Source organism: Accipiter gentilis, chromosome 12 (assembly GCF_929443795.1).
Source record: "Accipiter gentilis chromosome 12, bAccGen1.1, whole genome shotgun sequence".
Lineage (NCBI taxonomy): Eukaryota > Metazoa > Chordata > Aves > Accipitriformes > Accipitridae > Astur > Astur gentilis.
Genome location: NC_064891.1, coordinates 34,591,418 through 34,618,173, shown reverse-complemented (window position 1 = coordinate 34,618,173; position 26,756 = coordinate 34,591,418). Strand labels below are relative to the sequence as shown.

The 26,756-nt window shown below is 39.9% G+C and overlaps 2 protein-coding genes across 3 annotated transcripts in view; one reads left to right on the top strand and one right to left on the bottom strand.

Annotated features, from left to right (window-relative positions):
* Nucleotides 1-5,910, bottom strand: part of SLC39A8 (solute carrier family 39 member 8) — a 65,169-nt gene extending 59,259 nt beyond the window's left edge. Inside the window, exon 1 of one of the 2 annotated variants that reach the window (XM_049815302.1) lies at nt 5,810-5,910. The gene's annotated coding sequence lies outside the window, so the exon portion shown is untranslated. Of the gene's footprint in view, nt 1-5,803 lie in introns of both variants that reach the window. The other variant, XM_049815301.1, reaches the window with a different exon arrangement.
* The window catches only part of NFKB1 (nuclear factor kappa B subunit 1), a 60,681-nt gene continuing 39,450 nt past the window's right edge, over nt 5,526-26,756 (top strand). Inside the window, 3 exon segments of the mRNA XM_049815296.1 lie at nt 5,526-5,750; nt 18,019-18,071; nt 19,210-19,294. Coding sequence (XP_049671253.1) covers nt 18,027-18,071; nt 19,210-19,294 — 130 coding nt within the window. The 5' untranslated portion in view covers nt 5,526-5,750; nt 18,019-18,026.

Genomic DNA, 26,756 nt, shown 5'->3' with positions numbered 1-26,756 from the left:
ATGTAGTGGGAAGAACTTACTTCTCCTGGGAACATAACTGGGCCCCTGAACTGGCTTCTAATGGGTGTAATCAGATAGAAGTACGTATCATTCAGATATGCAAAAGACTACGAAGAGAAACCAACTCACCCACCTAAGAAATACTGACCATAGTGCAATATTAATCATAACACAGGGACAGTTGGTGGGAAGAGAAGGGAGTGAACGCAGCGGACTGGTAAGAACCTGCTGTCACTGAATTCAAATGGCAAAACCCCATCCCTCAGCCTTCAGTGGCTGGCCAAGGTGTTAGGTAGCTGAGCTATAGAAGAGCGAATGATTCACAATCTGTACTAGGTCTAGATTCTGAAGAACTGACTGGTAGATTATTAGATTTACTACCAGAAAGCACAACTCTTAACTGTGACTCTACTTGCTGTAGCAATTTGCTTTTGGCTCTAAGGTGCATGTCCTTCACATTGTTACAGTGCTACATACCATTGGTCCTATAAATAGTTTCTATAAAAATAACCATTTATATTTTGAGAATACATGTACATACTGCTGCACACTATTACAAAGCTCAACTTCTAAACCTGAACTGGTAACTAGGAGCAGCTTTGGTAACACTTTTGGGGCAGTCTCCATCTTTTGCATGAAGCAGCTTCAAGGCCCAAGCAAACCAGTCAGCTAACAACTCACAGTGCTCTGGGTAGCCCTCTATTGAGGGCAGCTACCTTGCAGCAAGTTCACACAGAATATATAAACCACCATTTTCAGTGTAACTGAGAGGTTTGCTGTGAAATGCTCCTTGCTATATGCCAGCATAAAAGGAAGGAAGGAAGAAGGCCTGGCATTACACAGCCAAACTGAGGGGAGGCTAGGCTAACCATTCCAAAAATTATATACATAAAATTGCCTTCTCTGCTTGGTTCTTTCCATATCTTTAAGTGATACCGTATACTGTATCATAGCTGTAGATGTTGAGCCGTCATACATGAAAACAAAGCAGATGATGTCAGAGCTAAAGCTGTTATTGTAACACCTAATGTGAGCGTTTATGCCTAGATTTATTTTCTAAATTAATTGGCAGGCTTACTTCATGGAAGAAGAGATAAAAGTAGACTCATAACTATCCATCAGCTACTTATGCAAGAAAACTATAGGACTCTGGAAGAGGAAATATAGATAAGGCAATCTGATAAACTCCCATCCATTCAGATCTTCTCCCCACTTGGAGCATAGGACTGAGCTAACCTGTTAAGTTATTTATCTCATGCACAAAAGTCAGCTATCACATAGAAATACAGGTTCACTCACACTTCTGTTCAGATTAGTGCCTATCCTTCAAGGATAACCTAACCTCTTCACGGTTTCATGATCGCTTCTGTTTTTGGGTTTTTTTATATATAATTCTTCAATCTTCCTTTTCTTGTTTACTTCTGGCTCTCTCCAAAGGTTCCCCTTTCTCTGTTAATTTACACATCAGCCATATCTAGAGCCTCATGATTCTCTTATTTAAGTCTACTACATGTATTTCCCCCCCCCCCCCCAGCAGCTATTCACTCCTGAAATCTTCCACTGCTTCAGCTCTAGCACTTTTACCCAATCCACTAGAAACAATCTTTTAGCATAGTTACAGGTCTGAACCATTTTGGAGGTAATACGAGATCTCATATCTGATTTGCGGTTCTGTAGGAAGCAAGTGAAAGGCACATTTGGGATGCAACCTGTGTAACTACAGGACACAGCACACTGCTGAGTTTTGCAGGGCGTTGCTGCATCCATCTAAGTGCTGATGAAATATGTGATGAATTGAGGCCAGATCATCACCCACCAGAAAATGGCAAAGATGACAGAAAGTACTTCTCATGGATGCTGCAATGTGGGGATTCAGCAGCATCATTAAACTCTAGACCCTCCTCTAGCTGTGGTTCAAATTGGTTGTCTTTGCACATTTACTTTGGCTATTCAGAGCTATTTTTTATACAGTTTTTATTGTCCACCTCATTAGAGCTCAATATATATTCTGTCTCAGAATGATGGCACCATCTTAAAAATATGTTTTGGGGCTTTTTTATGCATATTGTCATCTTATGTTCCTGGTGGATTAAAGTTACAGGAGGTAATAGCAATACCAACAGCAAATGTTAGCTAAACATTGGTAACCTCTATGAGCACTGGAGTGTAAGACAATCACTGGCTACTATCCAAGGCAAATCATTTTTTAAGTTAGAACTTCTGAATGATAAAGAAATAATGGATTAACCATAAAGAGATTTGGATAGTATGGTCTAAGCAGGCCAATGAAGAGAGGCAGCTGAAAGCTTTAAAAGGAAGTATCTCTCAGTAGCTATTTCAGACTTTCCCTCATCTCTTCCTGTTTTAGTATCAAAGCTACGACGTCAAGGGGAACACAAAGATCCTGTCCCAATTCCAGTAAATACCTCAAAACCAGGGAAAAAATAAAGTAGGAAACATCAATGATTTTTTTCTCCAGTTCAGGCATACCAATTAAAGTGAAGAGTGATTATTTTAAAAATCTCCCCCAGTCTTACACATTTACCTGTTTTCAGACATCCCTGGATAAATAAAGCTTAATTCTCAGAAATAACACTTTGTTCATGAGAAGAAACAATATTAGTTACAGAATTAAGAAGTACTGAGACCAAAGATTTCTGACCTTAGGAAGGGATCTGTACTCCCGGAGCAAACCTAGCAGAGAACAGATACGGGTCCTAGAGTGAATTTACATATCAGGAAACTTAAACATACACAAACCTGCTAAGGTGAAACAGCCTGAGTAAGCATACAACTAGAAAGCCTTACCTCCAACACACCTTCCCCAACTACCAGACACTGTAACGCAGCTAGAAACATTTCACAATCTCTCCCTCAGCTCAACAGGGTAAGGACTTGCTCCTTTAGATTCAGCTTAATCACCTGCTCTTCATTTGTGAGCTGCTATTGTCCAGGCACTGAAGTATCTTGATGGTAATACTGTAAACCTGTGTTATCCAGGAAAGGGGCACCACTTTATCACTGCAAACCACTCACACCTGACTCTATATTATCTGCCTAATTTTCGTAGTGGTTGGAAATAGGATTAGAGAAATAATTGCTCATTTGACTCTTATGGTGAGAAGCATGTGCTTTATAGCAGTTCATTTAACTAGCGTGTCCTGTGAAGATAATTTTACTGAACTGTGGGCCTACAGCCTGGCACTGTTGTGGGTTTCGGTAGAAATAAAGTTTCTGTTATGGTGTGAAGTTATAAGAAAGACAAATTTATGCTTTAACTATAATTGAGAAGAGGATTTTCTTTTAAAACCCAGATGTTTGTGGAAGCTGATAAGGACTTTGCAGGGAAGGCTGAGTCTGAGTGGTTGATAATGTGTCCTTTTAAAATAAATCCACCAGGTAAGTCTCCTTAAGTTTTGGAACTCTTCCACCTTGTCTGATTTCCTGGTACTTGTTAGTACAGGTTTTGCCCTGTGAGTATGCCTTTGACTAGCTGTGACATGGCACCTTTCCTTTCAAAGGAACCTTATTTTGAAACTTCTTGTATTTTAAATCCATGTAGACTTCCTTCTTAAAGGGCTTTGGGGCCCAATTCTCTCCTTACTTTCTCTGCTTACTTCAGTGCACTTGCTTTCACAGAAAAGATTAATGTTGGGTCTTGAGCATCCAGAAAGTATCCCCATTTAATAACAAAAAACATGGTTTATTCAAAAATGCTGAGTCACTCTCGATTCTGAGTTTGGATTGGGAAGAGAATGGGGAAATGCATTTTTAGAACTGCATCACAGTGCACAAGTGGCAATCCAAATAAAGGAAATGACTGTCTCTTCATACATATGTATATGTAACCTGTGTGAGATTTCAGTTCTATCAAGAGACAGAGAAAATCCTTTGCCTTTCCTGGCTCTCTTTTGCGGTCTCAGCACTACTTTTAAACAAGTACCTCTCTGTTCCAACCTAGAGATGGGGCACAAAGTGCAACATCTGAATCTACTCCCTTTCCAGGAATGAAATCAGCTACCATTTGGATGGAGTGGAAGCGTTCAGCAGCATAGTCTCCCTCTATGATATGACTGGGCTATCTACACAGTGTTAAAGATAAGGATGTAATAGCTCTCTGGTAAAAATAACCCTTTCTTCTTGTTCCAGTCAATAGCTGGCTTATGATTTGACCCTATTTCTTTTGAATCCATTTTTGCTCTAGATTTCAGTTCCTTGCTTCAATACAAGAAGCAATAGGCATATCACTTCATTTACAGGTGGGTTTTTTAATCCTTCTTATAAATTATGACTTTTGTTAGTCTCATTCAGCTCTGAGATAAGTAGTAAAGTTCCACCTCATGCAGCCTTAGCATAACAAAATGCCCCACAGATGCTTTTCAGGTGTGCTGCTGACTTTCTGGGCTAAGACACATCAGGTAAACCATGCTGGCTGCTGATTTGAGATGCTCTTCACCCTTACCAAACCAGATATTTAAGACTTGGCATAAAGATGTCTGAACTTAACCGTTTCACTTAATACTTGTGCCAATTAAACGTGGCACTAACTGACTTTCTTTAGCCTTGGTTAGATATGTCTGGGAGACTTGGTTACTGTACTACAAACTGGGATTTCAGCATTAAGAGCAGCATGTTATTGATAGTTGGCACTATTTAACAGAGGCTAACTGACCTGGGAGTCTGCTCTGCCAGAAGCTATATAAATGCACAGGGAAAATGGTGCTGTGTAGCCTGTACTCTCTGCTCAGTGCTGTTTTCAGAAGTCAAGTGGTAGTCAATCAGTAAACGTCCTTTTACGAAGAGCCCCTGAAAGCCAGCCAACAGCCAGGCACTATGTAAGTGGGTTTAAACTCACCCTATACATCGTCGCGCTTCCCTTCAGAACTTTTTTTAGGGGCCAACCAACAAGAAAAGGCAGGCAGCCGCCAGGTCGGGCCCGACACCGCAGCAGCTTTGAGAACGTCGCTGTGGGCCAAGCAACACGGACAACGGCAGGGTGACTCTCGAGGGGGTGGGTTCACTCCCCCGGGATGAAACGGCTCGCGTATTTCACGCGGCTTTCCTCCCGGCAGGAGGGCCTGTGCCTGGGGGAAGGATTTCGTCGCCAGCGAGTGGGTGGCAGGGGAGGCAGGCGCTTTCCTTGGCTCCGCGCTGCCCCGCTCGCTTCGCCGCTGCCTCTCCTCGCCCGCCCCGTGGTGGGCTTCTCCTCAGACGTGAGGTGGCGGGAGGCCGTTGCCGCGCGCGGGGCTGAGGGGAGGGGGGACCCGCCAGTAGGCGGCCTGTGGTGCTCGGAGCTGCACGAGCGCCCCTCCTCCCGCCCCCCCAACGGCCGCTCGCGCCCAACGGCCGCCGGCTCCCTCTCTGCCCCCCAACGGCTGCCCGCTCCCGCCCCGCCCCTCCTCTCCTCTCCTCTCCTCTCCCGCGCGGCCGTTTGCGCCGCCTGAGCGTCAGCGGGAATTTCCAGCCAGGAAGTTCGGCGGGCCGGGAGGCAGGGGCAGGCGGGGGCGGAGGCTACGCAGGCGGCGGCCCGCCGCGCAGGCCGGTGCCGCTCGGTTGCCCTCGGCCCTCGTCAGCGGGCCCGCGGTGAGGCGAGGAGGGAGGGGGAAAGTCCGCGCGGCAGAGGGCGCGGGCGGCGCCGGCGGCGTCACGCCGGTTACATGGCGCGGCGCTGAGGGACGCGTCGGCCGGGACTCCGCCAACGGCAGACGACGACCAGGAGACGCCGCTAGCCCAGCCCAGCCCTGCCCCGGGTGAGCCCCAGGCGGCCCCTGACCGGCCGCTCGCCGCCGCTTTTCTCCCCTACCCTTACCTCGGCGCCCGTTTGTCGCTGGCTGCGCGTCCTCCGTCCCGCACCGCGGCGGCGCGATGCGGAGCGAGACCGGGGCTGCAGCGGGCAGCCCTGCTCGGGGTTGGCGGGGGGCGGGGGGGGGGGGGGGGAGCACTGTAGAGAGCTTGGCGGCCCCCCGGAGGGGAGGTTTGCCGACGGGAAGCGCGTCCCGTCCCGTTCCTCCGCCCAGCCCCACGCGTGGCGCCGGGCAGCCGCTCGCTCGCCTCTGACCTCGGCCCGGGCGCGGTCTTCCCGCTTGAAGAGCCGGGAGCGGTTGCCGGGGTGGGGGGGGTGGGGGGTTGCCTGCGCTCGCCGGGGCGGCTGCAGCGAGCGAGAGGGGAACCGGCGGCGGCCGGTGGCGGGACGCGGAGGGGGGGCTGCGGGTCGTGGCGGCGTTGGCCTTGCCGGTGGGGTGACCCGGGGAGGCGGCACCCCCTTCTTCCCGCTGCGCAGTTTCTGAAAGGGGCGATTGCCACCGCGCTTTCCTTTCTGTTGCGGGTTTGAAAAATCGCACTCTTGTTAGTGCGCGGACCGCCCCACGCCTCTTTAGTGACTATTTTTTAAGCACGTAGTAGGCTTTTCGGCTGATGCCTTCCTAGCTAGGAAGGGGTGTCTGTGGAGGACTGTCAAGTAAAGTGAAAAAATTGGAAAGCCCAACTTCTGGTGACCACGTAGTGGGTGCTTGTTGGCAAAGGAGGTGTTGGTTTTTACGCTTTTGGTTTCGAAGGTGACGTATGTGCTTAACCTGAGACACAGTTTGAGAGTGTCTGCCGTTGCATGGTTGCCGGCCGCTCTTGAAAAAACCATAAAACGGAACGTAACATGGAGTATTATTTCTGAACTGTAGTACAGACGAGCTATGTGTTAGTTGGCCATTATCATGATGCAGTGTACTGCTATGTAATTTCATTCAAATAAGTAAATATGAGTGCCTGTAAGCATTTGCAGGCAAGGGATCATCCGCTGCATTTCAACTGCCTGGTTTAAAACGCTTAACATCTTTGCTAAAGAATAACGTTTTAAAGGAAATACAGATTATTTTTTTCAAAAATGGTTTTAAAGTGCCGATCATATTTGACATGTTTTGTGCTTCAAAAGTCCTCTCCGTTTATTCTGTTCACAGAGAAAATTAGTACTAGGTGGATGTATTCTCTGCCATATCACCTTGCGCTTTACGTGCTGTAAGGTGCTACGCGACCACTGTCAAGCACACAGAATAGGGTTGAAGATATAGCACTTTTGTTTTTATTGATATTCAGAGTCTCTGTGCTATGTACTGTGAAGTATCAACTTTTTAAATAGTATTTCAGTCAAAGCATTTTTATTCTCTGGGAAGAGAATGTAGCAGCCCATTCTAGGAAAGCATTAACCAAGATGTCGTCATTCTAAGACGTCATCCTGTCTGCAGCGTTTTGTAATCTACAGAAATGACTACAGTTTAATTGAGAAAACGAAAGAGGAAAAAGCAGCCTCTAACTATCCAGAGGCAGATCCTCTGTTCTGTGAACTTCCCTGGCTCAAGCATTTAATGGACAGTTATGCCGAAATACTATTGTTGGAATCTGCCACAGAGTGTGGAGATTTCGAGGAAACTCAGTGCTGAAATAGGTGCAAGATCTGATAAATAATTTAATCTGAAAAATTAAACAGGAGGGAAAAAGCCTTTTTCTTTCCACCCTTTGTTCCATTTTTAAAGAAAGAAATGTCAGTCAGCGGTAGAGTCATCAAAAAATGAAATTATTTTCTCATGCAGGTAATGAATGTACTTTGAGTAGAGTTAAGGTTGTAAAACTGAGAATGGCTTTGTATCACTGTGTGTCATGTTGTGTGTTTTTAAAAAACAATGTTGTAGCAAATAAGACTTCATACCTGTATTTGCTTAGTTCAGTCAGCATCTTGGTAATGTTTTTGTAGTATATATTTTGAAATCAGAAAAGTTTGCTGGAAAAAAAAAAATGTGCAAGGAGAGAGAACAAGGGAATCTTGGGAGAGGGCAAGAGGGTGGAAAGCAGACAGTGAGACTTCATTTATATGCACATTTGAAAATTTCCTGCTTCATTTATTGAAAACCAGCTATTTAATTGTTTTTCAGTTACTATGTATTTTATTTTTAAAATACATTTTAATAATAAATTTAAATTTACCTTTTTCATTGAGGTGGCGTTATGTGATTTCAGGAGCGGATACCTACAAATAAATATCACTGATGCAAATTTGCTAATTAATAGAATTCTGAGGTTTTGTGAAAACAATACTCCTTTTCATCATTGCCTTTTGCCAAAATCTTACCATGCCACTGTCCCGTGAATACATGCGAACTCCAGAAATAAGTTAATTTAGGAATTCATGTTGTCATGCTTATTTATCGTCACTGAATCTGGAAGGACAGGAACCAAGTTTGAAGGCCTGTGAGTCTTTACCATCAAGGGTGCTCTATGCTGACTAGAAAGTTCAGGTGTCCCTCAGTAGTTAAATACATACAAAGTAAATGTTTTGAAGTTCCAAAGATACAGTGAAAGACAATGTGTTTGTTTTTTTTACTAACTTACAGTTGGCTTTCTGGTGTAGCTAGTGATGAGAAAATTCCCTGGTCTTCAGAGATTCTGGTTAATTACTCTGTTTTCACAGATCTCTTCAAAATGTACTTGCTAAAATTCAGAAGTATTAGTCTTAAAGAAAATTGTTACTCATTTCCCTAAGCAACTAATGAAAACTCTTAACTTTAGTTAATTATTTTTTTTCCAACATGTTGATAGCTTTTCTTTGGTTCTCGGACACAAAATAACACAGCTATTATAAAACAAAGAGGAGAGAATGTTTCAGGCAAATAATGAAAAAGAAGTTCCTGGTCTTGGTCACTTTTGTCTCTGACACAGTTATTTTAGAAGTGGAAGTCGTAAATTGGTATCCTTTAAATACACTGTGAACCTTTTGAGAAGTTCTACATTGATAAGATCATAATTATGGTTGTCATTAATTGTGCCCTTAGGTCAGTCAGGCACTAAGTTTGCATCTAATTTTGGGCATAGAAATAATTCAGTGAGTCTTCTTCAGTGCTTTCATTTAAACATATATATTTTGCTGAAGCACTGTTGACAGTTTCAGAAGTAAGGCCTTAAAAGATGTTTCAAATTATTCTAGTCTCAAGGTAAAATCCTTTGTTTAGGATTTAGGTGGAGCTGACAGACCATGTGTGGGGAGGAAGCTACTATTGCTACTGCTAGCATTTTTTTCCCCTTGCAACTTTTATGTTCTTTTGAAAAGCAGTGCCAGATACTCTTTTTTTTTTCTCATTTAAAATGCAGAATTAGCTAAACTGAAATACCTCTATATTTCATTGCATCCTCCAAGCAAACTGTGCTGGTATCAACAGATCAAGAGCAAAGTAGGTCCGAGTTGTGTGGTGTTGGGGTTTTTTTTTTGTTTGTTTTTTTGTTTGTTTCTTTCTTTTAAAGATCATATTTCTATGTGTTTAAACACTTATGGACAGATTTTAACATACAAATGAAATAAAAACTAAGTGAGCAGATGTTTTGGGGGTCTGATTAAGTATTTTTTGTTGTGTCATAGGTTACTGTAGAAAATCGAGGCTGCAGGAGTTGTACTATTTCTTTGGGAAAAAACCAACCAACCAACCAACCAAAAAAAAAAAAACCCCAAATAAGCCTTAGTAACCACTTTGCACCTGTAAATTTGAAACCTAGGGTATAACTGTAATGGTGCTGGACTCAGTTTTACCTGTTTGGTTCCACTTACTGGTGTTACTTAACTGACTGTTTCTGTGATGTTATGTTTTCAGTAGCTATTTGAAACCAAAAGGACACTGAGAATCCCTTAGCTCACTTTTGTGATTGCAGTGGTAACAGCCCTTGCTATTTTCTGAGCCCTCTTCTGCTGCTGCTGCTGTTGATGAAACGAGGGACTGTGTCTTCAGTAAGACCCCAGAACCTGTGTGAAAGTACCTGGTGATACAGCAAACCTTATGCGAACTGGACTTCCGAAATCTTGGGTTTGCTTGCTACTTGGCTTCTCAGAAATGCTGTTCTTTCTCCCCCAAGAGGAGAAGGTTTGCTGTTTGATACTGATGATTCATTACACTTAAGGCTTACAAAATGGATTTGTGTGGCTTTAAGTTAAAATTTGACTTCCATGAACAACTTTGTATGAACTAGAACTATTTCTAAAGAACATTCAGTGTTTCTTTTTAATCTGTAGGAGAAAGTAACAGCACTTTAACATGGTATTCAGGTTAGTTCAAGTAGCGTTACCATCCCACATTGCTAAAAGACAGTTTAGTTAGTAGAGGTATTTTGCTGTGTTGAACCTCAGTATTTTTACATATACTTAGCATTATACATATACCAGAGTATGTTTGCCATTTATTTGAATACTGTTTATTCCTTTGGTTTAAGTTGCTTTGAATGTGTTTTAACAAAAACATTCTAACTTTATTCTGGCAGTATCCTGGAAAAACAGTTTATATGTTTATGGCATCTTAATGTTTCCTCTTATCATGTTAGTTCACTACTTTTGACATTTGGAAAAGGAATAAAATGCTTACACAAAAATTCTGTTTGATATGTAAAAGATAATTAATAAAGCGACCATTCAGGTAGTCCAGTTACTCTTTGCCAAGTGAATTTCCTCATGCTATGGATTTTTCTTCAAATTCAGTAGTTATCTGGTGTAATAAATTTGAGTCTAGATTTCCTACAATAATTCAGCACCCAACAATTCTGATTCAGTGCATCACACTTATGAACTCTCTTTAATGCTTGTGATAGATTTAATTTCCTAAATGTTTCCTAGTTTTTATACTGCTGTCCAATAATGCATCTTCTCATGACAAAATATTTGAAAATTTTCACTTAGTTTTTTAAGTTCAAAAATACACAGCCAGAACTCACAGGTCCCACCCAACAGGAAATAATAAGCAGACTTAATAACAAGAGGAGGCAATTTGTGCTGTTATGTTAGAAAAACAAACAGTGTCATTTAGGATTATATAGTGTTATTGCAGCTGCAACTGTCTACAGATGAGGAAAAAGTCTGTAGAAAGCAGTATCTTTGATAAAAATGTCTCTCTGCACAAACCTTTTCTCACTTGTATACTGAGAAATTGCACTCAAGTCTTTATTCAGAGATTACATGTCTTTGTGGTAGCTGAAGAAAAGTTAAAAAATACAATTTCCGCAAAAGAGGCATATGGAAGTTGAGCATTGTTGAGTTTTATACTGAGAATACAGTTTCCTTAAAACAGCTCCCTGTACCCCCAGGTATTGAAGTCCTAGATGGCAGAAGAAATATTAGTAAACTTCTAACATTTAAAGGCAAACTTCAAATTTCCGGTCCGTTTCATTGCTTCAAAACCTTCAAAAAAATATAGTTGATGGGGCTTCTTGTCAACTTGAGCAAGTTAGCAGTCACTTCTCATGGCTTTTAAAATGCTTTTTCTTTCCTGTTTGTGCCAGAGAGATCTATGCCAATAATGTGAGTGAAAGTATGCATGATGTTCCCTTAATGTTTTGGTTCTATTTACTTTGTATATTTCAGAATACTACAGCTGTTTATCACCTCTTATTTTGAATAATCCAGGAATTTGCTGTCTGTAGCACATCTCTTTCTTTTCCTTTTATTTAAAAAAAACCCACGTGTGTGTGTATAGCTTGCAGTTTCACAGCTTTTCCAGACTCTGCATCAGGACAGTGCTCATCTAAATGAAAAATGTTTGGTCCAGTCTTAACCTTTGCCTGGGGACTTCAGAAGCAGTGTAATTTAAAATTCATGCAATCAAAATAAGTAGTTGAGAACAATGTAAATAAACATTGCTAAAACCTTTTCTGTGTTAAGATTTTGTTTGATTACTATTTGGGAGGGGGATGTCTCTTTTCTTTCCCTACTCTTCCTCTCCTGAAAATTTTCTTCTTCAGCAGCTTCATTAATGGCAACAGTAACGGAAGTACAAGATGCTGGTAGCTAACAGCTGTTAAGAGTTTAGTTGTGTAGACATGCTTTAAGCAGGTTTGGACAATATGTGTTCAAAATGCCAGCAACTGTTTGGAATCCTGCCAGTACAATATTCCCACTGTTACATTGCATTTAACAAAAGTGGGATTTATTTTTCTTAAGAAAATCATCTTTTATTCAGTCTTAAATAATTAAAGTGGTTAGAAGGGCATGCACAGCTTAAACTGAGGGTTGTCCATGTAACTGCTGTAGGTTCATGACCCAACTTGTGTGTCCTCTGATGCTTCAGAAGACCTAAGCCTGTGTATATGTATGGCCTGCTATTTTGTGCAGATGTAGAAAATAGCAGTTATCAAACTTCCTTTTCTCCCTCCGTGTGCTTCTCTAAGAATATATTCTGCACCAAAGGTTTTTGCTCTGGAGCTGTCCTCCCAGTATTTTGGGAAGAATAACTGGGTTACAAGGGAAATGAAGTGCTAGATGAAGTTGAGAGGAGGTGGCCAGAGCTAAGGTGAAGACGCCAGGCATTGCAAGGGATGGGCAGCATCCTGATTTTGAAGGCACTGCGGTGATGACGGCTTGAGACTTAACATCTTGGATCGGTATCTCTGTTCTGTCAGAGCAGCCTGCTCTGTCCTCTAGCCAAAATCCTCTCAGCAGCTCTTGTCCTGCTTCCAGCCCTGACCCAGCAATCCGCAGTGTCTATTGCACAATACATTTCCCAGCATCTCCATTTGGGAAATGCTGATCTCTAAAACAGTTGTCTCTATACAGATACAGATTATGTTTTGCAAAGGATAGAAAAATGAGACTCAAGGATGGATAGTTGTCACTAAAAGAAGTAAACAATACCAGGTAAAACACATTGTAGAGACTGTACAGTACAACTGTTACTCTTTCTACCTCAGTATTTCATAGCTGCTACAGGATTTCAGAGAACTTGATGCTGTTCCTAAAAACAGTTCTCTGCAGTCAGATAGTCTGCCATGTTTTATAGCCCTGATGTAGCAAAAATATATGTTAAACACGAATATGTTTGCCTGTCTTCCATCGTTATTCCTCTCTATTTTTAATAAGCAAAATAAACAAGCTAAGACCATAAAAACAGTTAATTTCATGACTTTCATTCAGTGTCCAGTTAAAGAAGTTTTGTAATGGGTAAATTCCAATGAAAGCCAAGTCAAAGAGGAAAAAACACTCTGCTAGAAAACTTGCAGGAAGAGCTGTGCTTTCAAAGTCAGCTGAAGTGTAGTAATTGAGTTTCTCGTCTTGAGACTTGCTTTCTGAATCCCAGCCTTGAAAGGTGAGAACAGGTTGATGTAAAATTTCTCATAAAGTAAGAGATGGCCGATCTTCAACATACAAATTTATTTAAACCATCAGACTAATTCCAGTTCACAAGTATAATGAGCTCTGGGCAATAAAGATCATTATTTACTAACATACGTATCTTCAGTGTACCTTTTACAGAATATGCCTTAATTTCCATCCTGTTAACTGATCTGTGCTATAACAAAACCTTCTTCCATAAAATAATAATCTTTTTGCATTGATTTTGTGAGATTACGATGGGCATCCTGTCACATCAGTTTTTATGCTTTTATTGTGTTTGGTTGGGTCAAAGTACAGAAAGTTTAAGAGATGAGTGGCTGATTAGTTTCCACCAAGCAACGCACTCCTTTATGATGAGGCAGGTCTTTGTGGGTTAGAGAAATTGGTGATATTGTTCATCCTTCATCTCTCCAAATTGATTTTTAAAAATGCATTTATATTCAAAGAACATAGATTAAAAGTAGAGACCTGCTCATGATGTCTCTCTCTGAAGGTCTGGGAAAGGAAGTGTATGTCATGTTTTGGTTTTGTTTTGCTTTTTTTCTCTGGTCCTATGCGAAATGTTAGCTTCATCAGTAAGCACGCTGGTGCACTTTAAAACATGAATAGGTAGACTTGGGTCACTAAAGTTCAATTTTCTTGGGGGTGGGGGGGTTGTTCAACTATTTAGGATAATATTCAAATTATTTTATTTCCTTGGAGGAGTAAGGAGTCTTCCTAATTTGTTAGTATATATACTAACAGGTTTTAGCCAGACCACTATGAGAACAAAGCTAGAAAGAAAAAGAATGAAGTTTGAAGTCTGAAGGTTTTTAAAAGGCATGCAGCTGCTTTGTGAGATGTCTGTAAATGTTTTCAGAAATAACTGGACTATTGGTATCTGACTCAAATGTTAAAGCTTGATTCCTCATAGGTGATGAAATTTGCATCAGGTTATGCTTGTCTGTAGAAAGGTAATAGGAAGAAGTCCCATTCCCTGTTTGTAGGTATCGGATTGAATACTGGTATCAAAGAGGAAAATGGTTTACCTCATTTTTAAAATTCAGGCTGGAAAGTTGAAGAGGAACAGTAGAGGGAAGGATCTGGGCTCCAAAAAATCAGGGGGCTAAAAAAAGTTGGTTAGAGAAACGTCTTTGTTTTTGAAAGGTAATTACATGCAGTGGATGTTCATGAACAGCAGGAGAGAGATCTGAAATCAAATGATCAAGATAAACAGAAATGAGAATTCTTGTTCCTGGATGAGAGCATTCCTACATTAATTATGTTGTTTCCATTTTAAATGCCTGATCCTTTTGAAGCTTTAAAACAAATATTCAGAATACAATAAATGAACTCGTGCTCTTCCAGCTGTGCCTACTTGTACCTGGTATTATTCAGTTATTAAGGAGGAGGAGTGATGCAAAGTAACTGCCATTATGTTTGCTTGGTTGGTTTGTGCAACCCCATCATATTCCATATACGTATATATGTCTTCCTAGGTTTTTTCTTTCTCTCTCTTTTTTTTTTTTTTTTTTTTTTTAACCTTTTTCACAATGGCAACTGACCCGCTGTGGGCAGAAGGGACTACAGCACACATGCATATGCACATGCATACACACTTATAGTCCCTCAGTAGGCACAGCTGTGTGGTTTTGGACAAGCTTAGCTGGATTTTACATTTTCCCATTGCGCTAGGAGCTAAATGATGTTCCTTCACCCACCTTTGAATTTTCACACTAAAAAATACCGTGAGTTGAAATGTTCAGTTTCCTGTGCCCTGTTATCTGAAAGACTTCAGATAATCTCCACGGTGGAGTCTGTCGTAGTTGATTGTGGTCTGCAGGTGTAGGGGTATTTTTTTATTGTAGATGTAGTTTGCAGTACAGTTTGTGGGAATTGGAGATTATGTGGGAAGCAGGCATATATGGCAACATGAGCTTCCACAAAACAATTTTAATCCCCATCATCTTCCAATGAGAGAGAGGTGGTTTTGACTTGACTTCTCTAAGATGCATATAGCAGCAAATACAGCTTGGATAAAAACAGTCTCTGCCCCAAAATACAGCTCATGCAAGGAGAGAATGAACAAAACTACTCGTGGTAGATGCTAATCTTACCACTTAATTCATGTAGGAAGGGTGCTCAGAAACTCAAGCAATAAGGGAAGAGGCCAATTAAAAGTCATACAATTAATGTTAGGGTTTGTTTTTCTGCAAGTATCTTTCTGGGTTTTAATCATGTTATTGACTCCCTGGTTTTGCCCTGGTTTTCTTGTAAGAGGAAGCTTAGGGATTTGTTAACTAAATAAATTCTAAGGAAACGAATCCTATTTTGACAGTAGGGCTCCCACAACGTTTTTGTCTTTTGTTTGGCTTTGAAAGAGAACAAAACATACAGTGAAACTGAGAGTGTTTTCAGTCACTGAGGGGTCATTTTAAACTGCTGGGTTAATTTTTGTCTAAGCCCTGAAAAAGCAATCAAGTGTCAGTTTACATACACAAAGGCATATGTTTGCATATCTAAATCATCGTGTGTTTACAATAAACTGGCTTAGCATTTAAGCCAGGGAGAATGTCTTTAACGACCCCCCAAACACTGCAGCTGCCTGTTGAACACAAAAGGTCTCGAGAGACACCTGTGCTTTTGGTGCTAGTGAGATTGTGTTTAATACCTGGTTAGAAATTCATTAGTACATACTTACAGCAACTGGGTAGTGTGTGGGTAGTTACCTTGCTGCTTCTGAGTGTAACGTTCGTCTTTAATGACTGATGCTTTGCTCTCATGACATTGTTTGTTGCATCAGTCAAAAAGCCAGAAATGACCATTTTGATCAGGTGAAATTGAAGCACTGTTTCAGATAGGCATAGGTTCTATTTCTGTATGGATTCTGCTTTTTATATCAAAGTACTTTAAGTGAAAAGTTTTCAGAAATACTGTCCCTGCAGTACTTTTCCACTTTGTTGAAGTCATGTATTGTAGAACTGTAAATATGACCAGGTAGCAGGTGTGAGAACTGCCCTTCTCCCACAGAGTTCTGCTGGAGTGAGAGTGGTGCAGTTTGAGAAACTAGAATAGGACTAAGACGATAGAACATGCTGTTAAATTTATCCTGTTGGCCTTACAGAAAAAGGCTGTGAGATGCTGTCTTTGAAAGTTTTGCAAAGAAGTATACATTTAGCAAACAGGCAAGTGGGCAGATGCTATTCATATTATCTCCTCAGAGTCTTTTTTTTTTTTCTGAACAAGCATATTTATTGTGTTATCTAGGTCCTTTAGGTTTTTTGGAACACAATTTTGCATATGTGACTCATGAAATAGTGATTAAATATGAAAGAACACAAAACAAGACTTTTAGGACCAGTTTTTATTCCATTTATGCAGAAGAAATCTGGCATTTGCCCTCACAGTTACCTAATCAGTGTGCATCAGCAGGGTGGGTATTTTCCAACGCTTCCTAAAAAATGTTGGCTGTTGAGGTCTTGAGATTGTTTTCTGTACCTTTAACTGGGAAGTGTTTGCCAAAAACTAAATGACAGTTGTTTCAGTGATTTCAGTAACTTGTCAATTGCTGATGAGAGTTACATTCTTTCTATGGAACAGAATGTCAAATAAAATCATCCTAATAAAGTTTGTTGTATGCTGAAGGTTTTGTTATGCCTTGTATATTGACTTTTCCCCATAAAGATTGATAATAACAATAGTAAGTTATTGATGAAAATAATGCTTTGCAGAATGTGCCTGTGATAATGTGATCAACTGGTATTTTTTATATTGCTGAAATCCTGATGTATTAGGTGAAGAAGTACAGCATGGGTGACTGTGGCTGCTTGTTATATCTGTTACTTATTTTTGGCTGAAATCCTATGACCAGTTATTTGATATTTGCCCAAATACTACAAATAAATATTGCTCAGTAAATATTTATCTCTAAAATTGAATTACAAACAGGTGAGTACTTTTATTTCTAGGTAAAAAAAACAAATTTTATCCTCATGGACCCTATTTCCTGGAAGTCAGCAGAGTATTAAGTGTCTCCTATTTCTCCATTTAAAATTTTCTTTTGTTTTGTACTTGCATGGGATGGGTGGCTATATGTTGTCTTTGGAGCTTGTTAACAAACTGAATTGAGCCTCCATCAGACTGAAGTACCCAAGTATTCCAATATTCTTTTTGATATTTGCCTTTCTACTTCCTGTAGAAGGTAAATGGTGATTCAGTTTTTCTTTACTGGTTTACTGATCACTTGCTACTGTCTTTCATAGGGCAGCAGGTTTTCACAGTTCACTTTGCTTTGCTGGAAAACATGGCTCATGTTCACTGTGGTGGAATATGAGGGCCAGTGACATGTTTCTATCTTCTGTTAGTTACTAACCTTATTTGAAGTGGTGTCTGCTTGCACGCAGACATGAGTCTCTTGAAATAGTCACTAGTTTATTTTCAGATGTTCCCTTGGAGAGCCTTTTTTAGTAAGATCAACATAAGTGAAATTGTAATTCTTTCAGTAACGTCTACATGAAAGGAAATAACACTAATCATTTATAATAGACCTAATAAATTCCTAAGAAAATTTCCAGGCTCTGCTACTGGCTTGCTGCTGGCCCCAGGAAAACTAAGCCAGGCTAAACTTACCCAGTGTCCAGCATTTATATGTAGACCTGTGAAGGAGGGTTAGGTGTGTTGTACATCCATAATTGTCATTGTCAACACTGAGTTTTGAGTGCCAAGAGCCTATCCTGTCCTTAGGCTGCCCCTTTCAAATACTGAGGAATTTTAAGAGTATTTGGTAAATCATGAACTTTATGAATAGAATAAGAAGGGTCAGAGATGGGGCTTGTAACTCTAACATTTTTCAAGTTTCTCTATTGCTGTATATTGAAAAAAATGAGAGTTCTCATCATGGTTTTGTGTTTCAGGACTTAAAATGGCAGGAGAAGATTCCTATATTATGGGAGTGTCTGATCCTCAGGTAAGTGGATTTGTGTACTTTCAGTATCCCTGTATTCTCTCCTAGTTCTCTGTTTTGTCTTCCTCTTGTACTCTCCTGTCATTTCCTAAGCTTAACAACATGGAGATACAAAAGCATTCTAGTTATTGGCAGTAATCAGGTCTGGGGAAATCTAGGTTTGTTTTTCTCTGAGGTATTTATGTCACCTGTAAAGTGCCTTGGCACTGGTGAAATGGCTGAAATGAAAAGGAAAGCTAGGCCTGCTGAAAGAAGCAATTGAAAAAGTGCTCATTTTTATGCCCTGTCTGCCTGTGACACTTGCTCTGAAATTTCTTCTGTGGTGGACATTGGACTTTATCTGAAAATAATGCCCCTTATGCCCTAAAAGGCCCCTTTATATATTTTTTTGTGAAATTTGCATTGACATTGATGACTAAAATGTTCCTTCACTCGCACAGATCAGTAGGCCTCGTTCTTCAGAAGCTCTTCCTGATCTCAGTAGGTTATTTCATGATTCATTTGAATTGTGAGAATAGTGCTTGAGTGAAAAGTCTGAGTGAAGAACAAATCATTTCTAACCATCTTAACTTCCAAAAAGAAACTATTTTGTCCTTTATGCTTGCTCCACTTTGGAAGAAGGTAGATTTATACCTGACGACAATTACAGTGAGTTAAGACATGTCAGTATTAAAAACCCAAAAATTAAACTTTAACCTGTATATAGTGTTTTCTTGCATTAGAGCTTGTAAATATATTTACATAAGGAATGTAGTCTGGTGGGGTTTAATCACAGAAGTAGAAATTAAAACTCACAAGTTCTCAGCAAGGTCTTGGGCAAGACATCTAGCATCAGATTTTCAGAATTTACCATATAAGCTCTTTTCAGTATATAGTTGCTAGTGCATGTAAGCAAAATGCATGCTTAGAAACTGGGCTGAGCTCAGTGCAGTCTCATGATACTGGTGAAACTTGGTCAGTACTATCAGCTTGCTTGCACTGCTGTTGCCAGCAAACATAAAGTAGATATAAAATGTTTACGTAATGCACCAGGGTGTTTGCAGTCTCAATATTTGCAGAGAACTTTGAAATTCTTTGCTGATAGATGCTTTATGAAATTATGTATATATGTAGTAATGAAGAGTATTTTCTTTCAATATAGATGTTTGCAATGGATCAGTTCATGGGAATGAATGCATTATTTAATAATACAAATTACATCACTTCAGACTTACCACTACGAACAGGTAGGAACCATTGCTATTTGATTATGCCATTGTCCTGCTGTTTCTGCTTTTGTTCTTTTGTGAAGTTTTTTTTAGCAGCTTTTTTGTTTACACTCTTGTATTTCATAATACTAGATCCCAAAGTTGTCAACTAGGCTTTTTATTACACCTTTATGCATCTCTTTTTTACCCTCATGAAACTTTGAACAGTGAGGCAAATCTGATTTTCATTTGGCTTGTACAGAAGCTGAAAGTTTCAATTAGTGAAATGGTTTGAGTGACCAAAGAACTTGAGTTACCTGTTTTTATAAATTATTTTGGGTTTTTTTTCTAAATTTGCATCTTTGGTGACCTACATGTTTGTATTGCCAGCTTGCAGAGTTCAACATGTACTTTTTATTTCTTTTGAACAGTGCTTCATTTGTTGTAATAATTCTTAAGGTGCTTGTTTTTCACTAATAAGACACAGAATATGTTCAACTTCCTGTATCATTTGAATCTGTTTTTCCTTCTTGGTGACTTCTCCGTTTCCTGTAAAGTGGCAGTCTGGTATTAAAAGTACCTGACAATTTCCTGAATAAAAACACTGGTTTGAAAGTTCAGAGTGAAATTTTGCAACCAACTGCTGAAAATAAGCAAATAGTATCCTGCAAAAGTCTGATACACAGTTCTTCCAGTATGGTTCCAGGACAGGAATATCAAATAGAAGCATGTTATACTTCAGCCAGTATTATTAACTGCTTGATCAACCTTGGTCTGGTTTTGCTGATTAAATTTCTTTATAAGTATTACTTCTTGCTTGAATTTAGAAAACTCTGTTTCTCCTGCTTTGTTTATTAGAATAGCTGATATGAAAGGAGGAAGGAAATAAAGTGTATAAGGTTTTTCTCAATATATATATCTCCAGTATAGCTATTAATGTCTTTTAACATGAAAGCTTTCTGTTGTTGATCTGTTTGACTCTGTTGTATCAAGATGTAGCTGGTATCTTCTGTACTGCAGATTGCTTTCTTTTGTTGAAAATGCAAATCACTTCTGTTTGCAATATTTGATACACTTGGCAGCAGTGAAGGTGTGAAGGGTAAAATGAAAAAAGCAATTAGCTTTTTACTTCATAGGTAAACTTCCACCCTAAAGTAACAATAAATGCTGATTTAAAAATAAAAATTAAGGCATGCTTACTGTTTCAGTGTTTCCTGGTTTAAACCATACTTCAGTTTTCTTGACTGAATAGTAGCGAGGAAAGATCAAGAAACACATATGGTACAGATAATTTTGTTTCAAGATAAAATGTTCTGATGAGCAAAGCTCTTGACAAATATGGACAAGCATCCAACAAATTAATGTTGCAATCATTTGTTTGCAGTGTGTTTTTATTAAGGCACATGAAATTGTTAAGTAAGATTCATCTGTGTAGGATTAAAGGACTTGTGCATTGTATACCAAGGGTTTTTTTCACTGTTCCCCCAGAGTTTCTATGGAACTAATAAGGTTATTGGAATTTTGATTTCCCCATAATGATATCTCTTACACGTATCTTTTAAGCTTACTCTGTACTCCTCATGCCAGACTCATTCCATACAAATTATTCAGAGATATAAAACTGATTTTCAGATATCTATGTACTGTCTAAACTAGAAAACAGCTGTTTTTAAAGCCATGTGGGGGAGTCAAGAATTCACTGAGTTCTGCAGTTACAGAAGACTCCTACTGGGCTAAGTCTAGCTCTATCCTTAATTTGCAAAACTGCTTAGAAAAGACCTTTTTTTTTTTTTCTTTTTTAGTGGCACTGCTGTTGTCTGCTGCTGCACTATAGGTGGCAAGTTCCCTCTGTAGAAAATGGGATTTAATAAAGGATCATGGGTTTCCAATTACACAAACAAAAAGTTAATCATTTAAGTTTTAGAAAAGGTTGATCATTTCAATGGCATCTCATGATGCCATAGTGATTGTTTCTTGAGTAGTATCACTATAATGCTTACTTTCACCCCTGCTTGAAACTATGTTGTGTCATTACTATGGACTAGCTCTTCAGTTACAAGGTGATATAATAATTTATATATTATGCTTGTTTCCAAAGAGGAACTAATGATTTCTTTCTACAGAGCAAGGTCAGTTAAAAATTCATGTGGGATTTTCCAAAAGTACTCCTAGCAGAGAAGTGTTCTAAAAAGGTTTTTCCTCTAGGACAGTTGGATGATTTAAACAGAACCAAAGACATTAATTGTTCCTCATGATTTCGTGTGGTGCCTACACCTTTCAGTCTGTGCATTTATGAATGCACAATGTCTGACTTATTACACTGGTAGGCAGGTTTAATATATAACTGTGGATGGCCGTATCATGCCAGCATAGCTGAATCAACAAATAGCAGGGGAATTTGGGGACTTTCTGAGGATAGATGTTCTGCTGTTATGTTAATATTTACAGTAACAGTAGAAAATGGTTGAAATGTTGGGACAAGGATTTTCTCCATGAGGTTGTCAGTGCTCAAGTGTCTTTGCTTGCTTCTTTTTCTATGTCATGTATGTCAGTTTTAAGTGAAAATTAGGCTTGGTTGTTTTGGCTCTAAAGCCGTAGTAGGTAGTTACGTGGTTCAAGTTCTACATTTACATCTAAATCTAGAAAGAGAAGTAATCTCTGTGTGCCTTTGGTGACAAAAGGATGTATCTGTAACAAGTGCCATAACAGTGCAAACTGCAGGACTGAGCTGTGTGTTTAAAACACCACCAGCAGCAAAGGCAGTATGTCACAAAGTCAGCCTCTTCTTTGGCTCCTTGGGAAGTATCCTGCCTTTGGGAGTTAGGTACTAATCCTCAGTAGCATCGGGGATGGAAGGGATCATTATCTGTGGCACGTATTTAGGCAGTGTAAAAGCAGATATGCATCAGTGTGATGTCCACTGTGGAGGGACAAAGTGATGCCTTAAATTGGGGAGGAAATGGGCAGAGCTCTATGCAAAGTGTTTTATAATTTTGGGTGTTTCTTACTTGCTCCTGCTTATACCAGGCCATCTACAACCATGTAACATAGCAATCTGTGTGCCAGTTAGAGATGGTTTTGGGAACTGGTTAATTGTTTTGGGGTTTAGGGGCTCTGGTCTAACTAGTTGTTGGCATTAAGGTGTTGAATTTTTAAGCCTGTGAAGTTGAAGCAGGGCCATCAGCAGCTGAACAGTATTGCCTGGGGACTGCTAAAATTACAGTTTTCTGGTATTTCTTCAACCTCTTCTGCCCAACCCTCTGTGATGCTTGCTGTTGAGAAAAGAGAAAGGCATAGAGGGAAAAACAAAGCACTTATAAACAACTTTATTTCATATTTTTCCTGAGAGAGATAATGTTAGAGATTCAAGGAAGCCTGACTATCACCAAAAATTAGATGAGCGTTCATTTTCCCTGTCCCATAGCAGTGGCCCTAATCCTCAGAAGCAAGAGCTGACTTGCATGCTACTTCTAGTGTTTTTTTCTAGATCTTCTGTGCTTGTATTTTGAAGAGTGACCTGAGGGAAGAGAGAGGTTAAGCAAAGCCCCTCTGCTGCTTGCTTTAAACATCATTCTTTGAACACTGCAGAGCTGAGATGCAATAGGGTTCCTGCACAGGTGAATGCCTGAGAGGGAGGACGTACAAATGCTACAATAGGCGTTCAGGAAGGGTAAGAGGCTTGATACAGAGTCTGAGCTTTTAGCAGCAAGGTACCACTGCCAGGATGGATACAAGAGGGTTAGTGTTTGATTTAACAATCAAAACCTAGAGGCTGTGAGCATTTTCATCCATGTTCATGAGCAAAACAGCACACGATTACAAGGGTGAGATGCCTGTTCTGGAGGACCCACTAACAGAGAGGAGGTGAGGGGGGGACTTGGCCACAGCTGGTTGCAGGTTAAATTGAATGACTTCAGGTACTAGGTAAGCTGTTAGATAAAGGACACAACTAGTCCTACAGTGCTGCCAGATTTGCAGGGATATCCCACCAACCTCACAGAACCCTTTTTTCTTGACTTTGCTATGATGGGAAGATGGAAACAGGGAGCCTAAGATGGATTCTCCTTTGGGAAGTGGGTGTGCAGAGTGAGGCCTGTCAAGAGGAAGAAAGAATGTAAGTAGTGGGAGTGTCAAGATGCAGGAGGGCCTCTGACTCAGTCAGGAAGGAAAATGAAGAAACGTAGCAGTTGAAGAAGATGTGGGGAAGTGGGACTGTGACTCAGGGTGGAGGGGAGGTAGTGGGATGCGAGTTGGTCTGTGGCAACCAAGGCGAGAAGACAGAAAAGGAAGCACTGAAGCATACCCAGGATGTGGCAGTCTGCACCAAACCCCCTCTAGGCTGGAGGACTGCATGTTTTAGTTGCAGTTCTTAGCCCTCCTGACTGCAGCAGTGCCAGGAAAGTAGTGAGGAGTGCTCACGTCAAAACTTGGCTCTTGGCAACTCTGAGAGTCATCTCTGCGTAGAGGCCAGCTCCATGACTGGTTGCCACTTCAGCCTCTCTGTAGGGCAGAAGTAGAATTCAAGTTATGCATTAAGTAGCATTCTTTCTTGTGGTTGTTTAACACTTACAAGGGAGTTGCTTGTTAAACAAGAACTTAGAGCAAGCAACTTTCCAGCATAGAGCAGAGGTGCAAAAGATCTTCACAAATCTCATCATTGTTAGTTTCTCTTACAATGTGTACATCTTCACATTCCTGCTGTCTATCTGCTTAGACCAGACATGCCTACTAATAGAAACAAAATTAAAGTTAAAAGTTAAGAACTTCCCTGTTCAAAACACAAAACATCTTTTCTTTTCCCCATGGGAAAGAATGAGAGAGAAAAAGAAGGAACCACACGCGGCCAATATTAGGCTGTCTAATGTACTTCTGGGAAGTATTCAGAGTTTAGTGAAGACAGCTGTATGAGACCTTTTGCTAAGTAAAATCCTTTTTATAGTCAAAATAATATGCCATTTATGCTTGGAAGTTCCCTTGAATATTGCTGCTTTATTTTTAAATAGCATTTCAGATGTAATTAAGTGCCTTGCATTAGAGTGCCTTCTCTGTACTGTTACTTGGATCTGGTTCAGATGTTATACCAGAATTACTTAGTCATTGTAAAAAAAAAATAAAAATGTTTAGTCACAAAACCCAAAGGTTAAAATAAGACCTCAAAAACTTTGTTTTAAATACATTGGTATATGATTTATATAACCTAGATTAATGATAACGGACATCTGACTTGCCTTTGTACGTTTACGCTGCACCTTTTTTGCACTTTCCTAGTATTAGTATGTAAGATATGTTGATTTTTTGTATCAGTATGTTTTTTATATATTTTGTATGCTTTTTATAAGCTTTTTCCCAAGGGGGCATAAGAACCACAGTCCTAAGTTTTCAGTTTTCCTGAGTTTTCACAAATGCCTTGCAAGGTAAAACCACTTCAGCAGTATGAAGAATTTGCCTTGAGCTTTCCAATATTCCAATATAGTGTATACCCCTCTCTTAGGAGTTTGAATTTCCTTACGTTGAGGAAAAGTTGGAACCTGGGAGTGCTGCAGCCACTTAGCTGTTGGATAAAAGAGTACTTCCTTTTCCGGCTAATGTTTAAGAGAAAGCAGTAGTATTTTGTGCTGATACTAACCCAACATATATGCCTTGAAAATGAATTCCTAAGGGGAGAACAGCCAAAGAACAATTACTTGGCAGATCCTGCCCTGGAGGCTTGGTTGAACTACACAGTTGTATTTTAGGTCCATTATTTCTGCCAGTGCCCAGAAGATACAAGGCTTATGGATTGTTAAAGTATAAAATTTTAGATGCCTAAAGCATGACAAGGGTTAGAGGTCTGTGAACAGAGGTCTTAAATTTAAGTGCTGATACAATGCTTAAAACCAGCTCGACTCATCTTGACTCCATGTTACAGACAAAAACTGAAACATAAAACCACACCAAAGCTAGATATTACTCTACATCTTTTAAAGTTTTTGAAGTCCAAACTGCTTTTCATGCTTTCTAATGTAAGATGATGTGTATATGGTCTTGGGGCAATTGTTTTGCATGAGTTCAAGATTTTAATTGTAGCACTGTTTACTTTTTCACAGGAAGAGTGTTGGACTTGGGAAATAAATGATCTTTATATGGGAAGTTGTCGTCACGGGCATTTGAAATGTAACTTTGGCATGAAGCTAATTCAGTTGCTGAGTCAGCTAACTTCAATAGCAAAATACTAATTCCATCTATTAGCATATTTATCAAAACTTTAATATTGAGAGAAGCCTGTTTAGTGAAGACCTGTGCTAACTAAAAACATGAAGGTCTGTTTTATTAAAGTGAAGCTGTATTGAGGAGCTGAGAAGGATGCATATATTCATACTACGAACTATAAATTAATGAATCCTCTGCCATTTTTAATTATCAGTGAACTTTAGGCCTATTGGCAAATTAAAGGTGATGCAAGTATGTAGCTCTGTGCTGAAGCCAAGTACTATGTAGTTGAGGTAGCTGTATGACATGGTACTTGCAGATGGTGCAGTTGTTCAGAGGCAGATCGCACCTGCATGTTGGCAGGGCATGGTACGCTTTATGTGCTTGCAGGCTCTGCCACATAGCTGTGGCTTGTCCGCTTTGGAGGTTTCATGTGTCCCAGTGAGCTTGCTTGATTCCTTAGCATTTATACCTTTAATAAGAGTAAACGATACATAATTCCAACAGGAATATAGCTGGCAAAATATTGTGTAGGTATTCACAGTGAAGCTGTCATTTGGGATCTGCTTTGGTAACAATTGAATTTTTAGCATTGAAATCTGAATCATCTTGTCTGCTTAGCAAGCAGGGAAGAAATCATACCTCTCGGAACTGTCGTTTTCAGACTCAGGATTGGCTTGCATTTTAAGAGGTATTTCACAGCTATCCACCTAGATAGCTTTCCTTCTCCATGTAAAAAATCTAAACAATCAGAGTTGGAGCTAAGCTTTGATCAGGTGATGAATTCTTAACTGTGGTGGCATTGAGTACTTGTTGGATTTTAGGGCCTGCTCAAAGGCTGTTTAAACTGGTGAACTTTGAATTAGGTTTATGGTATGAAGTTAGCCACTGTTCAGGGAGTGGTGCAAGACTGAAAGTTGTTTAAGGAAGCCTTCTTTGAAAATACAAATACAATTTTAATAGAACTTAATCCTATGTATTGGCATCATGCTCAAAGATGGATCTCATTATAGAGTCTGCATCTGAAATAGAGTGTGTTCAGTGTTTTTAGAGGCACCAGTATATTTAAAAGTGTATCTGAAATTATTAAAAGAATGTAAATTGTTTAGTCTGCTCAATTCCAGGTTTTTTTTTTTAAAGCAGTTCTGACTGTTAGGGCATGTTGAGACAGCTTAAATTCCTCCTATATTCCCATACCTCAGAGCTTCCCATTGGCTGTCTCTAGACTTTCAAAAGCACCTATTCAGTAGGAAGCCCTAGGGCCAAAAGCTTGTGAGTATAGTCTTTAGAGCCCAAGGGGTTTAAGTACAAA